Here is a 16652-nt window from a genome sequence, read left to right on the forward strand (position 1 = left end):
TGCACCCCTCTCCCGTGGCTTTCCATCCTCCTGCCCTCTCCCTTCCCATCTCCTCCTCCTCCTCCTTTCGTATTCCAACGAAGCTCCCCCTTCCACCCCAGGGACCCCCTCGCAGCCCCATCTAGTGCCCACAGTCCCCACTGTGCCTCCCAGGAGAGGCCAGGAGCTGTGCAGGTGGTTGGGAAGCCCAGGGAGCCCCGCAGACTGAGCTACACAAAGCCCCGTCCTCAGGGTCCATTCTCGTGGCGTCAGCTCAGACGCCCCCACCTCCCAGGTGGGGTTGGTGGTTGCGGGGTTGGGAGGAGTGAGCAGTCCTCCTTCCCATCACACCACGGGGAGGCTGTCCACTGCCCCCCGCCCCCTGCTGCCCCCTCGCTGCAGAATGTCTTCAGACCTTTTTTTTCTCTCTCTGCCAGGGGGCTCCCGGAATTGCCGTGGCTGGGATGAAGGTCAGTGGACTGTTGTAACCAACACATCAGGGACAGGGTGGGAGGGAAGTGAGCGGGCAGAGCTGGAAATCTTAGACTCAGTGGGGTTGCTGCCAGAGCAACGAGGGGGCAGACAGGATTTGGAAACATTTTTCTCAAAGTAACATTTGTGCCAGGTGCATAACCTTGAGCCACAGATGTATAACTAAGCCTTGCAAGTAAGTAGCGATGGTTTCCTACCTCGACTCACTAGCCTGCCAATGCACCAAGGCAGCAGGAAGGCAACCCAGATCTTTCCTTTATGCTCTGTAATTCAGTAGCTATATGCTTCCAAAGCTTCAGAGAGAGGAGGAGTTCATCTCCAGAACCCCCACCCTAACTGCCCATTTGGTTGGCAGGCAGATGTGAGGACAGCCTAGAAAAACAAGTGCTCAAATTCTATCTTCACAGCAGGTGCACTTACAGGGGGCACCATGTCCAAACCAAATGCCCATTCCTTCCTCTCCTTCCTCCTGGGCTGCCTCACTTATGATCCCACCTGCCACACCCTTCACCTGGGGAAGAATAGGACCCTCTAAGGGTCAGTAGCCTGATAGGCCTCCTTTGGCCTGGGACCCAATGCCTGAACAGAGAAGAGCTGGGCTGGCCAGATGTTTCACTAACCTCACCCTGACTGCCCCCCCACCCCACCTCTACCAACAGGTGCCTTGCTTATTTGTTTCTGCTTTTTCTATCTCTCACATTTGTTTCTCTTTTTCCACACAGGGTGAGCCAGGGATCCCAGGAACCAAGGTACTGATGCAGAGAGAATGTTCTGGGCTGCACAGAGCATCGGTCATGGGCAGAGGTGGGAGGGGCTGCTGCTGTTTTGCTCTTGGTCTCCCTGAGGCTGGCCTGGGGCTGGGGACCTGGCTGAGCAGAGAAGGGCCCACTGGTCAGGAGCATACTGCAAATGCTTCCCCCTCCCTGGGTCCTGGCCTGCAGGCATGCCAGCTGCAGCAGGCAGTGACTATTGTCCCCTGCACCTACAGGGTTCTCTTTCCCTCTTGTGTGACAATAAGATGTGTGACAAGAAAAAAAGTTTGAGAAATACTAGGTTAGAAATATTACACAGGTTTCTTTGCTGCAGACCTTCTCAGAACTTTTAATCTGCTAAATGTGAATTGAGGATCTCTCAAAAGGAAATATCTTATGTGGCATTTTCAAAACGTTTTTGACCAGAACACCCTTTTTTAAAGAGGAAGAGCTTAAGGGACAAGTATTCTGGAAATGCTGGTCAATGATCACTGCCCATCCTACCCCTCACTCCCTGCCCCATCTTCTTATCAGTGACTTTCTCTTCTTACCCCAAAGGGAGACCCAGGAGCAGAAGGGAAGCCGGGGCCCCCAGGTTTGCTGGGAAAGAGGGGGCAGAGGGTAGGATATCGTGTATTTGAGTGTGTGCCCCCTCATCCTGGCCTCGCCATTCCCCTACTCCCCGGCCTTCCTCCGTGGCTGGTGTGTCGCCTGCAGTGTGCTGTTGGTGCATGTGTCCCAAGACAAGGGGAGTGGCAGGACGGCCTGGCCAAGCTTCAGAAACCCACACTCAAGAGCACACCCACTCTCCTGGGCAGCCTTGATTACCCAGCAGAAAGCCCAGCAGAAGGAGGAACCTGCTTCCTTCCACCTCTGCTCCTCGAGGCTCTCCATAGGTCAGGATCCACATCCTTTCCTTCTCCACCTGGCCTGCTTCTGAAGGATGCCCAGACTAAGCACAACTGCAAGAGCAGCCCAGGCAAGACCGGGCAGCAGGGGCTCCCTCCCACTGCCAGGGCCTCTGCCTGGCCCTCCACAACCCCTCTTGGCCAGCCTCAGGCCACTTTACCGTTCAGCTGCTACCCCGGGGCAGGTGCCAAGGAGACGACACCGAAAGACTTGGTGTGGCACCTTTTGTGGCTCCAGCTGGAATGAATGTTCATTGAGACATCTGACCAAATTATAAGCCCGGAGCCCTCAGCTCACATTATTACACGTGAGAGCTGCCTCTCCCCAGGGCTGTGGGAAGAGAAGCTTCTTGTGCTGACCTGATACCCCAGCCCTGCTGGTGGGGTGCTCTTGGACGCTCACCTGATATTAGACACTGCTATGCACTGAATATGTCCATCCCAGACCCATATGTTGAAGCCCTCACCTCCAGTGTGGCTGTATTTAGATAGGGCCTTGGGGTGGTCGTTAAGGTTAAATGAGACCATAAGGTCGAGGCTCTAATCCAATAGGATTGGAGGCCCTAGAAGAAGGGGAAGAAAGAGAGAGACCTTTGAGAGACCTTTCTCCCTCTCTGCCTTGTGAGAACACAGCAAGAAAGCCGTCATCTTCAAGGCAGGAAGAGGGCTGTCACCAGAACCTGGCCATACTGGCACCCTGATCTCAGACTTCCAGCATCCAGAACTGTAAGAAAATACATTTCTGCTGTCAAAGCCACCCAGACTTTGTTATGGCTGCCTGAGCTGACCAAGACAGCTGCTCTGTGAAGAGAAGGCAGAGCATCAGGGAGACAGGGGCTCAACCCGCCTCTGCCACTGACTCAGTAAGGGGTTGGCCACCAGTCACATAACCTTTTGGGGCTTCCCTCGCCAAATCTGTGAAACGAGAATGGGGTTCAGTATCTCTAAGGGGCTCTTTGATTCATGTCCTGGGGGAAAAAAGAGTTCTTCTGTAGTGGAAGAAGTTGGGTAGGGAAGTGTATTATTTTGCTAGGGCTGTGGTAACAAAGTACTACAGGCTGGGTGGCTTGAGCAGAAGAAATTCATTGTTCCACAGTTCTGGAAGCTGGAAGTCCAAAAGCAAGGTGTTAGCAGGGCGGGTTCCATCTGAGGGCCAAGGGGGAGAATCTGCTCCAGGCCTCTCTCCCGGCTTCTCGTGCTTGCTGGCAATCTTTGGCATTCCTTGGCTTATAGACGCATCACCCCAATCTCTGCCTCCATCTCCACATGGCATTTCCCTGTGTGCGTGTCTGTGCCCAAATTTCTCCCTCTTATAAAAAGGACATCCGCACATTGGATAGGGGCTCACCCTACTCCCGTGGGACCTCATCCTAACTCATTACATTTGCAATGACCCTATGTCCAAATAAGGTGAGCTGGTTAGAGCTAGAGGCAGAGAGGGGGGTGCCAGAAAAGACTGGGGGCCCTTAGTTGCTAAGCATTAAGAATCTGAAGAAGAGCAGAGTGGTGAAAAGGAATTGCTTGCCCAACCACTGGTGTTCTGAACTGCTCACCTCTCCCAGCAGACCCCCAGGATGGACTGGATGCTTCTGGCCTTTGCTATGATCTGTGGCCAGTGTGACTTCTCCCCAGCATGAATGACAAGGGCCCGGGCCACATGGGAATAAGGAAAGCAGTCATGCAGGTGTCACCAATGCGAAGTGGCCCATGGAAGTAGCCAGCCAGGATGGGGGCCGGGAGGAAGTGGAGCCCTTCGGAAAGCCAGCCGGGGGCAGGGGCAGAGAGGCAGGAGCAAGGGAAGGCAAGGCCCTAAGCTGTGGGGCTGGTGGCTTCCCAAACCTGCTGCAGAAACAGTTCCTAACCTCCCCCACTGTCTGCATCTCCCTGCAGGGTGAGAAGGGGGCTGAAGGCTCCCCTGGGCTTCCTGGCCTCCTGGGACAGAAGGTAGGTGTTGCTCTGAATGGAGGGTTCAGGTCCTTCGTCACCCACATCGCATAGCCGGCCCTGCACATCCACACGGGCCCCAGCATTGGACGTGTCTGCCTCCCAGACTGCAGGAAAGGCAGCTGGAACACAGCCAGATTCTGTTTGTTGGGGGAGAGGTGCCATAGGCAGGCCCTGATTGGCAAAAATAAAATGCCTAAATGTGAAGAATTTGGTAGTGATGACCTGGTCAGATTTCTTTGTACCGGCTCTGCAAATGCATCCAAAGTTCATGAGCTCTGTAAGATATTTAATTTAAAAATTAAAAACCAAAGATGAGGCCAAAATAAGGGGAGACATGCATAATAAGATGGGCCCCTTGGAAAGTCACAGTGCTTCTCAGCCTGTTAGAGGCCTGAGCACCCTGCAGTGACGGGGTCTGCAAAGCCTTATTTAACACTGCATTTCTTAACATAGTTTGGCCACCAGTAACAATGTTTTTCCACATTTTGAATATTCTCAACCCACTGAGCAGTGTTCTGTGGAATACACTTTGAGAAACACTGTGCCAGACCCAGTTTTGAAGGGTCCCTTGTGTCAGCTGTAAACCTGCTGCTCTTCAGTAAACACTTCCAATCTCTCTTCAAATCCCACGGCTGGATCAGACCAGGCCGGGGTTCTGAAGGCCCCTGGTCCCCAGACATCCTGAGGCCCACAACCCATAGTGTCCCTCCAGTGCTCAGCCTAGACCTTCCTCCACACCAGGGATGCTAACTCCACCTTCCACCCCCAGGGAGAGAAAGGTGATGCTGGCAACTCCATTGGAGGAGGCAGAGGGGAACCTGGCCCTCCAGGGCTCCCTGGGCCCCCAGGGCCAAAGGTGAGTGTTCCCTGGAATTGGTGTTGGGGAGGTGCTTACCTGGGGACTTTGTCTTCAGCCTGTTCTTGGGGACTCTACGTCCCGGACATCCTGCCTTGTCTAGCCTTCCCCTGCTCCAGATGTGTGGTTTTCCCCATGGATTCCAAAAAGGTCATTTGGACCCAGCTCCTGCTTCCAAGCAGACAACAGTTTGACCTTCCAGAGGAAATATCTTCCCTGGGCAGATGGATGGTCCCAGTGACTCAGATGACTCTGATGTAACTGAGTCAGGGCGCAATGGCTGCAGGACCTCCATGGCTATGCTGTAACTGAGTCAAGGATTGATGGCTGCAGGACCTTGATGGTTATGCTGTAACTGAGCGAGGGACCAATGGCTTCAGGGCCTTAGGACAGCCAAGAGGCCCCCCACCTTGGCTCTGAGTAGCTTGCAGGTCAACTATCAGCTGGGCCCCACCTGGTACCAGCATATCTGGTAGATGTCAGCAGTGGAGGCAGCTGCAAATGGAAACTGCCCTCACTTTCCTTTTGCTGCTTGAAAAGTGCAATGGTAAGATTTGGGTTTCCCAAAGCAGATGCCTCCTGCGTTGCTTGGTTTACTTTAGCAGCACTGAGAAATGAAGGGAGTCTCTTTCTTAGCTCAGAAGGAAAGCATGAATTACTCTACATGATCTGGGGCAATACACTCATTCATTCCACCCACACCCACCTGCCATGGGCTGGGCTCTGTGTGGGCCTAGGAGAGCCTGGCAGGGCAGAGGGGACACCAGTAAAGGGTACAGAATGCAGGGAAGGAAAGCAGGAGTGGGCTTCCAGAGGAAGCAAGACCCAGGCTGGGCCCAAGGGTGGGTAGGAGTGAGGGAGGTGGACAAGTGGGAGGTGCAGAAGCCATCGGGGAAAAAGAAGTCCAAGGCAACACCCGGGCATGAGTGACAAGACCATCTTTTCTCTCATAAGCAGCTGTCCAGGTGCCCAGCATGCCCTCATCCCAACTCTCTCCTCTTCCCCAGGGAGAAGCAGGTGTCGATGGCCAGGTTGGCCCCCCAGGGCGGCAAGGAGACAAGGTACAGAGACCCCCACATCCCAGAGCTGCAAGATGAGGGTCAGCTTGGGAGGTCAAGAATCATCCCAGCCGGCCCTAGGGGTATCCCTCAGGGCACAAGGCTGACCAGCCATGACCACTGGCTTCCCTATTTCCTGGTTGGCTTGGGCTTTAGAGAGCCATGCACTGAGACAGCAGTCATGCAAAAGGCAGTCTAGGGATGGGACACTTAACCAGGGAGTGACACAGGGCTTCCTGAGCCATTGGTAAATGAGGGGCTCTTGCTTCTCTCTGGCTACTCCCTATGAAAGGCTGCTGCATCCCTCATGAGTTCACAGTGGCTAAAGTGCTGTGGCAGTGGAGGAGAAAGTGAGTGGGTTACCTGGGGCAGCAGTGGCTCCACATCCCGTGAGCAGGGTCATCAGGAGTCACACCAAAGTATTCCTGTTTCCTTTATTTTTACTTTCTATCTTGATTTTTTTCAATTGTCTTTATCCCAGAAAAATTGAAACTGCGCTTGGTTTTTCATGAGTTACACCGCTTTTTCATTTATTCTCCATGGCTCTGTCCTGTTTGCAACGGGAACAAATCCTTCCACCCGCCCACTCTGGGAGGTGGGTGCTCATACACCCATGTCTTCCTGAGACCCTTCTGGCCCTCCACATTTCACTCGGCATTCTGGGTCTTTCACAAGTAGAGTGGGTAGCAAAAGAACCGTGTGGGCTCTCGATGGCAACTGACACCCAGACAATGGGCAAAAAGCTGCTGAGCCCTGGATACCTGAGCAGGATGGAATTAAAGAGAAGCAAACGTCCCTGCTCCGATGGAGGCAACTGACTTAGGGGACTAGGGAAAAGGTGCGAGAGAGACAAAGGGGAGTCACTAACAATGAACACAGAACAGAAAGAACGCCACTGAGTCTGAAGTGGGAGGCAGCCCAGAGGGACTCAGAGGGACAGGAGTGTGGGTGGGTGTTCCCTGGATGTTTCCTGAAGGGGCGGAACCTGCACTTCTATGGACTAAGAGCTAAGATGAGCCTCCTGGCCCTTATCACGTGGCCCATCTAGGGACATCAGGCTCTCTGTACCAACTTTATCCCCACTTCACTCCAATTTTGTCATGCAACAGGGGGAGCCTGGAGCAGCTGGAGAACAGGGACCAGCTGGCCCCAAGGTACGTGCCTCTCTCGCCTGGAATCACGGCGTGAAGCGGCTGATAAATCAAAAAGCATCTGAGACAGGTCTCAATTAATATTTAGAAGTTTATTTTGCCAAGGTTAAGGGCACATGCCCAAGAGACAGGTCTGTGCCTTTTACCAAAGATGATTTTGAGGGCTTCAGTATTTAAAGGGGAAAAGCAGGCTGGAGGGGAAAGAGGAATGGTATGGTAATCCACACATTGCAAGGGAAAAGGAGCAAGTAGCGGAATAGTTGATTATGTATTAGTCTCACCCTCAGTAAATCGGCACTTTATGTAAGCTAAGGTGAACATGGAGCAGCTACCTGTGGGGATATTTAACCTTTTATCTGTAGCTCTCTGCTTGGGAACAAAAGGAAAGGCAGCTTCTTGCATGACTCAGCTTTCAGCTGAACTTGTTTTCTTTTGGCAGAGTGAACTGGGGTCCCGAGTTTTTATCTCCCTTTCACAGGCTTGACCTTGGGGTCTTGATGGGGAAGGAGGGGAAGAGCATTCTGGCCCTCAGGTGGGAGGTCTGACTGGCAGCACAGGTGGACCCAACCTTCCCAGGTCGGCCTAGCCCAGACTTCTCACGTGGAGTCTTCTCGATTTGTTCTGCAATCCCCCAGCATCCTCTGAGAGTGTTCGGAATCCCCGCTAGCTGTTCTGGGTCCACCTGTGTGCAGCCAGGTGCAGCCAGTGTGGGCTGATAGAGAGCAGGCCACAGCTGCCCTCCCGGCCCTCCCAGTCCAGGCCCTGGGTTGAGATCTCATTTGCCTTCTAGGGCTCCAAGGGAGAACCAGGAAAAGGAGAGATGGTGGATTACAATGGAAACATCAATGAGGCTCTCCAGGTGAGCAGGGTCCAGCCCAGAGGCCAAGATCGTCATGGACCTCAGGGCTCTGCACCACGCCCTGATCAGGGGGCCCTTCCACACAGCCGAGTAGGGGCCCTGCCCTTAGGCCCTCAGGCAGCGCGTCCAGGAGAGCTGCTTCCTCGCTTTCTCTCCTTTGACCTCCCGCTGTGTAGCCTCCTGGCAAATGGCCCCATTACTGGCATCCAGGTGGCTGGGCTTTCTGTCTGGGCCCAGCTGGCCAGTTATCCTGCCTCTGGGCCCCTGAGTGCCATAGTGGAATTATCCTGGCACCCAAGGTACGGCCCATCCAGGGTGCTGGGGTCCCATTTCTTTAATGCGTGCATAACCCCCTTTCACGCAGCAGAAAATCTTTCTGGAATGCATCTCCTTTCATGTCAGTTTAATCCTGTTTCAAGTTCATGAGCTCCCACTCCCCATCCTTTAAAGCAGGGTTTCTCAGTCTTGGCACTGTTGACATTTGGGGCTGGAGAATCTTTGTGGGGCGGGCGGGTCGGGGGAGAGGCAGTCCTGTGTGTTGTAGGATGTGCAGCAGTGTCCCCAGTCTCTACCTGCTAGATGCCAGTAGCACCCCAGCCTCAGCTGTGACAACCAGACTATGTCTCCAGACATGACCAATTATCCCTGGGAAGAAATTGCCCCTGCTCAAGAACCACTTCTTCAAAGGAGTCTGTGTCCATATGTGACTCCATTTGCAAGGTGTAAAATCCTCTTTTAAAGCCAACAATCATCTCTCTGATCTATTTTTTGAGTGGTTCCGTATTTTGCTATACTGTGTCTGTTGAAAGGGAGGTGCGTGGCAACTTTGAAATCTGGGTTGTGGGAGAAGAGGAAAGAACAAGGGAGGGTCCTCAGAAGGTGACTAGAAAGAATAAGAGGTGGTGCTTCCTTCCCTTCAGTAAAGTGAAGTAAAGGTTGCAGTCCATTTAAGGTGTGCCTGAGTCCACTGTAGGACAGCCTCAGAGTATAATCATGCTTAGGAGATGCTACGTATTCTCTGTCCAGTGATTATAAACCTCAGTAAGAGGTGGGGTGGGGGTGGTGTGAGTCTGGGGGCCATGGAGCCCACCTGCGAGCGTCTCCCTCCACCCATGCTCCTTTGAGGGGCCCAGCTCCCATGTTTCCATGACTGTGCAGTGAGAACCTTCCAGTTGGCTCTTCAACTGATTGCCTGGTGTTGGTTTTTTAGGAGATCCGGACGCTGGCCTTGATGGTAAGTCTTGCTCCTCCTGGCTTTCCTTGGGCATTGGGCTGGGGGCTGGGGACGGCAGCCTGGAAGCAAGGACTTGATTTCTCCCCTCCAGAAAGCAGGTACTGGGCTGCAGATTAGGGTTGACCCAACAGGGCTGGGGCAGACGATGATCTGAGCTGGAGGTGACGGCTCAGGACTGGTACGTGGGCCTCGAGAGCTGCCCGTGCCCTGGGTCATGGCTGTCCTCTGTGTAAAGGCTCTTCACCAATACAGCTGTGCTCTCTGGTGACAATACAAATGCTGGATTCTATTTAAGCTGCGTCAAGGAAATAGCAGTACTGAGGAGGATGGTTTTAATGTTTCTCTTTTTTCCCAACTTTTAGCTAATTAAATCCTGAAAAACTAGTAGCAACCTCCCACATATCCCCCTTTCCTGGAAATCAGTTTCATTATCTGTACTTGGAAAACCAGGGAATTTCAAGCCTGGGTTTTGTACAGGTGCCTACCAGTGACAGACTCTTGGTAAATATTTGTAGTTAAAATGACTACCACCACATTTAACTTCTAAAGTAGAGGATGGGAGGAGAGATCATGAGGTTCTCTGACTACTGAAATTTCAATTCACCTAATATTTTTTCATGGCTATGAGCCACAGAACACACTTAGGGATGGCACAAACTCACAATCAAACACCACTTCTGTGACATCCCAATCCCAGAAATTGCTATCAATGACGTGGTTCTGGAATCAATGAGCTTCATTTGGAGACATTAAAATATATTATTTGGCAGGGAACAGTGGCTTATGCCTATAATCCCAGCACTTTGGGACACTGAGGTGGGCAGATCACTTGAGGTCAGGAGTTCAAGACCAGCCTGGCCAACATGGTGCCTCTACTAAAAATACAAAAATTAGCCAGGCATGGTGGCAGGTGCCTATAATCCCAGTTACTCAGTAGGCTGAGGAACGAGAATCACTTGAACCTGGGAGGCGGAGGTTGCAGTGAGTCGAGACTGCACCACCGCACTCCAGCCTGGGTGACAGAGTGAGACTCTGTCTTAACAATAATAATAATAATAATAATGTGAAATAGCTGTTGGAAATAAAACTTTCCCAGAAACATGTTTTTTCCTTTAAAATCAACCTTGAGGTGTAACTTACACATAAGAAAAGGTACTCATTTTAGGTGTAGAGTTTGATGAGTTTTGAAAAGTATATATACCCAAGTATCAACCACCCAATCACTCTAGAAAGCTTCTTCATGCACCTTGGGAGTCACTCCCAGCCCCAGGCCACCACTGCTCTGCGTCACTTCTGTCAGTGTAGATTAGATATGTCTTTTGTCTCTTCTAGAGTTTCATGTAAATGGGATTAAACAGTATCTGTGCCTGGCTGCTTTTGCTCAGCAGAATGTGTTTGAGATGCACCCTTGTCATCAGCACTTGGTTCTTTTTCCCTGCTGAGTAGTATTTCATTGTATGGATGTACCATGCATTCCCTTGTTGGTGTGCATTTGGGTTGTTTTCTGGAGACATTTTTAAGTCATTGTTGGGGAAGGTCAGACTTAGCTTCTTGGAGCCCAAAGGGCCACCAGAGACGCCCTAGAGAGAAGGAGAAGGAGAGGGTATTGGACATGGCTCTCTGAACCCCACCTCCACTTCAACCCAGTCACACTTGGTGCTTATATGTTTTGCATTTTGGGTTCCCCATGTTATTTTCTTTGCAAAAAATGTGTTTCTATCACTGGAGAAAGGTTTGTAAACAACTTATCTCTACAAGCCAGCCTCCACATATAGCCCTCAGGGCACAGGCTACCCTCCTCGGTGGGACAGTTCTTCCATGTGTCTTTCCTTTCTTTCCTAGGGGCCTCCTGGTCTTCCTGGGCAAATTGGCCCACCCGGAGCTCCAGGGATTCCAGGACAGAAGGTAAATCTTGTCTTGACAAAACGGGTGAAGACCTTGCAAGGGCAGTGACCCCAGGGTTTCCCCTCCTCCTGTGACCCTCTCATCTTCCCAGCGCCACCACCATACCCTCCTGCTGCTCCAAGGCACCAAGGGACCCGCCCACCCACCTCCCAGCCGCTGTGGCTCTTCTATCCAACCCTTGCCATCTGCCTGGGCTCCTGTAATTCACAGAGCCTTCTGATGCCGTGGGGCCTGGGTCTAGACACACCCCTGCCCTTGCCCCAGCCAGACCCACAGCGGGAGTGAGGACCCTCTCAGGGACCAGTGCATTTGAGATCCTCCCCAATCCTCCCACCTCACTCCCTGCCCTTGCTTTTTTTTACACTCCACCTACCTGTGTTTTTCTCAGAAGGTCTGCCCCTCTGTCTCCCACTCATGAGGTCCTCTCCCCTGCAAGTCTTTTTCCCTCTTACCTTTCTTTCAAAGCCCTTCTCATCTTTCAAGCCCAATTCAAAGACCACCTCTTCCTTGAAGCCTCCCCGATCTATCAGGCAGAATTCCCTGCCCTTTCCTCTGCTTCTCTGGGTAGGACCTACATCATTTTGCCACCTCTCTTAACTCCCCACCTGACCCAAAGAAGGGGCTTGATTTGTGTGAAGATGAAAGGAGCACCCTGTGGAGCAGCCAGGGCAGGGCTTCTGCATTCAGGGGAGACAGGAAGGCAAGAACCCTTCTGCAAGGGAGCCAAGGGCGCCTAGGGCTCTCAGAGGCAGCAGTGGGAGGTTGTGGCTAAAACAGACATGGAGCCAGAGCGCCCAGACTGGGATCCTGGCTCCCCAGTTCACTAACTATGGGCCTCAGGCACATAGCTCTGTGCTTTGGAGTCCTGTCTGTAGAAGAGAGGCCATGCAAGTGCATACCTCCCAGCAACACAGTGAGAATTAAATGAGCAAACTCTATGGGAAAGTGTGGAGTGGGATGCCGGGTGCACTAAGCAATGTGTAACTGATGGCTGCTATGGTCTCTGCCCTGAGAGTCACCTTTAGTTGTTCTGGTTACAGGGGGAGATTGGACTGCCAGGCCCTCCAGGACACCATGGGGAAAAGGTATGAACAGACATCCTCCAGTCAAACCTCTGAAGACAGTCTTGGCCCTGGGGGCAGGAGGTCGGGCAGGAAGGCTCTAGAACTGGCCTTGGTGTGAGCCCAGTGGGCAAGGGGAGATGGGGAGGGGCGGGGAGAGGGGCCCACCCTGCAAGCCCCAGGAGGAGCCAGGCAGACCCAGGCTGGGCTCTCTGTGCCTGCCTCAGTCAAGCACCAAAGAGCCAAGGCCTTTGGACTTTTCTTCTCTCTCTCCCTCTCCCCTCTTTTCTCCGTTAATGTGTCTAAGAAGCGTTGTTGGTATTTTCTAAAGGGACCTCGTGGTAAACCAGGAGACATGGGCCCTCCTGGTCCCCAAGGCCCCCCAGGAAAGGATGGACCTCCAGGAATGAAGGGAGAAAACGGGCACCCAGGGAGCCCAGGAGAGAAGGGGGAGAAAGGGGAGACAGGACAAGCAGGCTCACCGGTGAGTGGCAGGGCTGGCTGCCCTTCCGTGCATACACCACTCCCAAGCATGATGCCAACTTTGCAGGGCTTTGCACTTTGAATGGTGTCAGCTGCTGCCTGGGCTAGAAACCTGGGGCCAGGGCTTAGGGGTGGAGGATTCACTCAGCTTCCCCTCAAGTTACTTACTTTATGAAGCCCAGTTTCCCAGCTCGGGAGACCTGAGTCCTGCTCTGTTATCTGTATCCTTGGGAAAGCCACTCACTGTTGCAGAGCCTCCGTCTCCTCATCTCTAAAATGGTGATAATAATGTCTTCCCTGGATACCTCACTGGATTGTTGGGAAAGAGATGAAGTCGTGGTTTAGAGCTGGCTCTTTGGAAAGTGTACAGAAGCCCTGTACCCAGGAGAGGCTGCAGGTACAGAAACGGCACCTTCACCCAGTCCACTAGGCTGCCAACTTGACTTAGGAGCCTTCTCTGGGTCTCAGGGGTTTCCATCTGTGAAATGGGTGCCATCCTAGACACCTACCCTTGGAGCAAGGGAGCCACATCCTGTGCATGCCACAATTGGTCACACTCAGCAAGACCACCTTGAGCTCCACTAACAGAAATCGTTGTCAGTCTGTAGGGTCTAGACGGCCCAATTGGGGAGAGAAGGAGGACCTGGTGGCCAGAGCAGACCCAGAGTGGCAGGATTGCCTAATCCATCTGGGCTCCTGAGGTTTACAGTGAAGCCAGAGGGCTGGGTGTCAAGGTTGTCTGCAGGCAGCCACAGATGAGGGTCCTCCCTGGGGCCACCAGCCTAGCAGGTGCCTGGCACTGTGATGAGGCTGCCCTAATCCCAAGCCTGCCTACCCGGCCTGGGAGCAGGCAGGAGGGGTCCTCTTAACAAGCAGCTACTTCATTTGAGTGTAAACGGGAGTTGCAACTTCCTTGGCTCACAGTATGATGGCCTCTAGAAGCACCAACCTAGTTCGATGGTGCTGGAATCTTGGTCTCAGAATTCTCCTCTAGGAAGTGGAAAGAGCCTCAGTGGTCAACCAGTCCCAAGTCTGACCCAGTGCAGGACTCCCTCACTCAGCCGGCACAGGCAGGCAGCTCACTGCCTCCAGACCTGTCCACTGCACCATGGAACAGCCCCAGGATGGAGGGAGCATTCCTGGATATGGTATGGAAGCTCCCTTGTCAGCCTCCCCCAGTTGACCCCTCAGAGCCTCTGGCCTCTGAAGCCATATTTATTATCTATTACTGCATAACTAATCACTGCAAAGGTAGCGGCCTAAGACAATACACATTTATTGGCACATAGTTTCTGTGGGTCAGGAATTCAGGCACGTCCTAGTTGGGTCCCCTGCCCATGGTCTCATGAGGCTGCAATTAATGTCTCAGCCAACCGCATTCTCATCTGGAGCTAGGGATCCCCTTCCAAGCTCACTGGTATTGGCAGAATCCAGTTCCTTGCTGGAACAGAACTCAGCTCCTAGAGGCCACCTACAGTTCCTGCCACCTGCGCCCCTGCCCTCCCCCGCTCCTGCAGAGTAGACAGTTCACATTATAGCAACTGGCATCTTCAAGGCTAAAGCCAGCAGTAGGGTCTCTCTAGTGTCTAGTGCTAGCAAGACAGAGCTGTGTGCCTGTGTGTTTGTGTGTTCATGTAACATATTTGTAACATAATCTTCACGTATGTTATATGTCACCATCTGTATGACATGTATGTTATAATCTGCAACATAATCATAGAAGTGAGGTCCCACCACCTTTGCCATGTGCCTTACTCCATGGCTAAGAAACAAGTCACAGGTCACCCTAAGGCCTGTCCACTGCAGAGTCCATAAAGAGTATCAGCCTCTCCTCCCCTGTACTAGAGCCTCAGATTCTTCAAGACGGTGATGACAGTCCCTGCCCAGTCTTCTGTCCTGCAGGCTGACACCTCCACATCCTCCATGGTGTTCCTTGCTGACCCCTAGACCAGTCGCGTCCCAGTCTAGTTTGTCACAGATGTGAGGGTGCGTCCGTCCCAGGCTTTCCCAAGGGCTGGCTTTCATGCAGTGGTGTTTTGTGCCCACAGGGAGAGAAAGGAGAAGCTGGGGAGAAGGGTGATCCAGGAGCAGAGGTACATGAGAGATAATTTGACAGAGACTCATCAAACGACAGTCTCTGCAGAATGCACAGTATTTCTATGCTTTAGAGTGAAGCTTGCAACTGCCTGACGTTTACGTTTACTGAGCACCACCGCAGGTCAGGCACTGATCCTCTGGACTGCTCCAGTCTTCCCAAACCACATCTCTCAGCAACCTTCACAGAGCACCTCCGTGCTTCCATCCTGGTGCTAGAATCTAGAGATACGAAAACAAACAGAACTTGCCGGGCACAGTGGCTCATGCCTGTAATCCCAGCAATTTGGGAGGCTGAGGCAGGCAGATCACCTGAGGTCAGGAGTTTGAGACCAGCCTGGCCAACATGGTGAAACCCCGTCTCTATTAAAAATACAGAATTAGCCAGGAGTGGTGGCAGGTGCCTATAATCCCAGCTATTCGGGAGGCTGAGACAGGAGAATTGCTTGAACCCAGGAGGCAGAGGTTACAGTGAGCCAGGATTGTGCCACTGCCTTCCAGCCTGGGCAACAGAGTGAGACTCTGCCTCAAAAAAAAAAAAAAAAAAAAAAACAAAAAAACAGAACCGTCCCTCCGCAGCTCACAGTACCCCATAATGGGCACTAGCACGGGAGCAACTCAGGGAATCAGGCAAGCATCCCAAAAGACGTGCTATTTGGGCAGAGTCTTGACAGCTTTGTAGGAGTTTGCCACAGAGTTTCAGAGGTAGGCTTTCCAGATAGAGGCATTATTCTTTTGAGAAGTGTGGTGAAAGTAAGAGAAAACAGAATGGCTGAGTGAGAATAGTCAGGATGGAGGCAAGGTTTTCAAAAGACAGCAGAGAATCAGGCATATTTGTAGGCTCAGGGGCAAGAACTGGGAAAGCAACGGAGATCAAGGATGCGTGAGAGACAGGATGTTTGGTGGCAGGGTCTGGGCAACCCAAATAGCACCTCAGACCCATGGGAGAGACCACCAAGCCTTCTCAGTCCCCATCAGGGTGGGTTCACCTTGCCAAGCCCTGTCTGAATGTAGTGAAACAGGCCTGATTGTACAATGTGTGTGGTACTTGTTTTGAAATGGATAGCCTCCTAAAGAAATGATCCTAATTCAGGAAAAGCATTATACGCACATTGTCCCTCCCGGAAGTATTTAAAATAAACATTGGAAACAGCCTAAATTTTATCAAGAAGGAAAGGATTAAATAACTTATAGTAATAATACTAATAGTAATAATAGTCACCACGTCTGAGCACTTTCCTCGTGCCAAGCACCGCACTAAGCCCTGAGTATGTAACAACTGATTTTCACACCACCCAATGAATAGCACAGCACCATTACCAGGAAGCTGGTGGAGAACATATAAAAAATGGAAACGTCAGTTTCACAGTAAGTGAAAAAGAGTCAAAAACCAAATTTTATATATTTATATGAAATCATAAGCATATACATATATGTATATACAATTATATGCATATTATATATAAATATCAAAAGTATATACATATATTCAAGCACATCTGATACATCAAGAAAATGTTTAAATTTTTGAAGCCTTTTTATTATTTTTAAAATTGCCACCCAGGTAAAATTGACTTCTGGAACGTGTCCAGTTGTGTGATGTTAATACATGTAGAGATTTGTATAACCAATACCATGATTAGGATACATAAACCACTTACTTATAATAAGAATTAAAGTGGTAAACTTTTATTAAAAATGGGAAGCTTTTTTTAAGAAGGCAGAGTTTCCAAAGATTGTGTTCCCTACAAGGAGACTGTGATGGAGCAACAAAGTCCACGGGTCCAGGAAACAATAGGGACCTTCTTTCTGCCCAGTGTAGGGGTGCCCTCTGTCGTGGCCTGGCACAGGAGTCACTCCCCTGGCCATGCTC

At 51.6% G+C, this 16652-nt stretch overlaps 1 protein-coding gene across 12 annotated transcripts in view; it reads left to right on the top strand.

The window, feature by feature from the left end:
• Window positions 1-16652, top strand: part of COL13A1 (collagen type XIII alpha 1 chain) — a 157058-nt gene that overhangs the window by 116337 nt on the left and 24069 nt on the right. For 9 of the 12 annotated variants that reach the window (XM_030797968.1, XM_030797969.1, XM_003258175.4 and 6 more), the window contains 11 exons: window positions 417-449; window positions 1194-1220; window positions 4022-4075; window positions 4848-4934; window positions 5942-5995; window positions 7102-7146; window positions 7934-8002; window positions 9213-9236; window positions 11079-11141; window positions 12182-12226; window positions 12534-12686. In XM_030797968.1, coding sequence (XP_030653828.1) covers window positions 417-449; window positions 1194-1220; window positions 4022-4075; window positions 4848-4934; window positions 5942-5995; window positions 7102-7146; window positions 7934-8002; window positions 9213-9236; window positions 11079-11141; window positions 12182-12226; window positions 12534-12686 — 654 coding nt within the window. Of the gene's footprint in view, window positions 1-416; window positions 450-1193; window positions 1221-1781; window positions 1845-4021; window positions 4076-4847; window positions 4935-5941; window positions 5996-7101; window positions 7147-7933; window positions 8003-9212; window positions 9237-11078; window positions 11142-12181; window positions 12227-12533; window positions 12687-14733; window positions 14779-16652 lie in introns of all 12 variants that reach the window. The other 3 variants (XM_030797967.1, XM_030797970.1, XM_030797976.1) reach the window with 2 other exon arrangements.

Source organism: Nomascus leucogenys, chromosome 18 (genome assembly GCF_006542625.1).
Source record: "Nomascus leucogenys isolate Asia chromosome 18, Asia_NLE_v1, whole genome shotgun sequence".
Taxonomy (NCBI): domain Eukaryota; kingdom Metazoa; phylum Chordata; class Mammalia; order Primates; family Hylobatidae; genus Nomascus; species Nomascus leucogenys.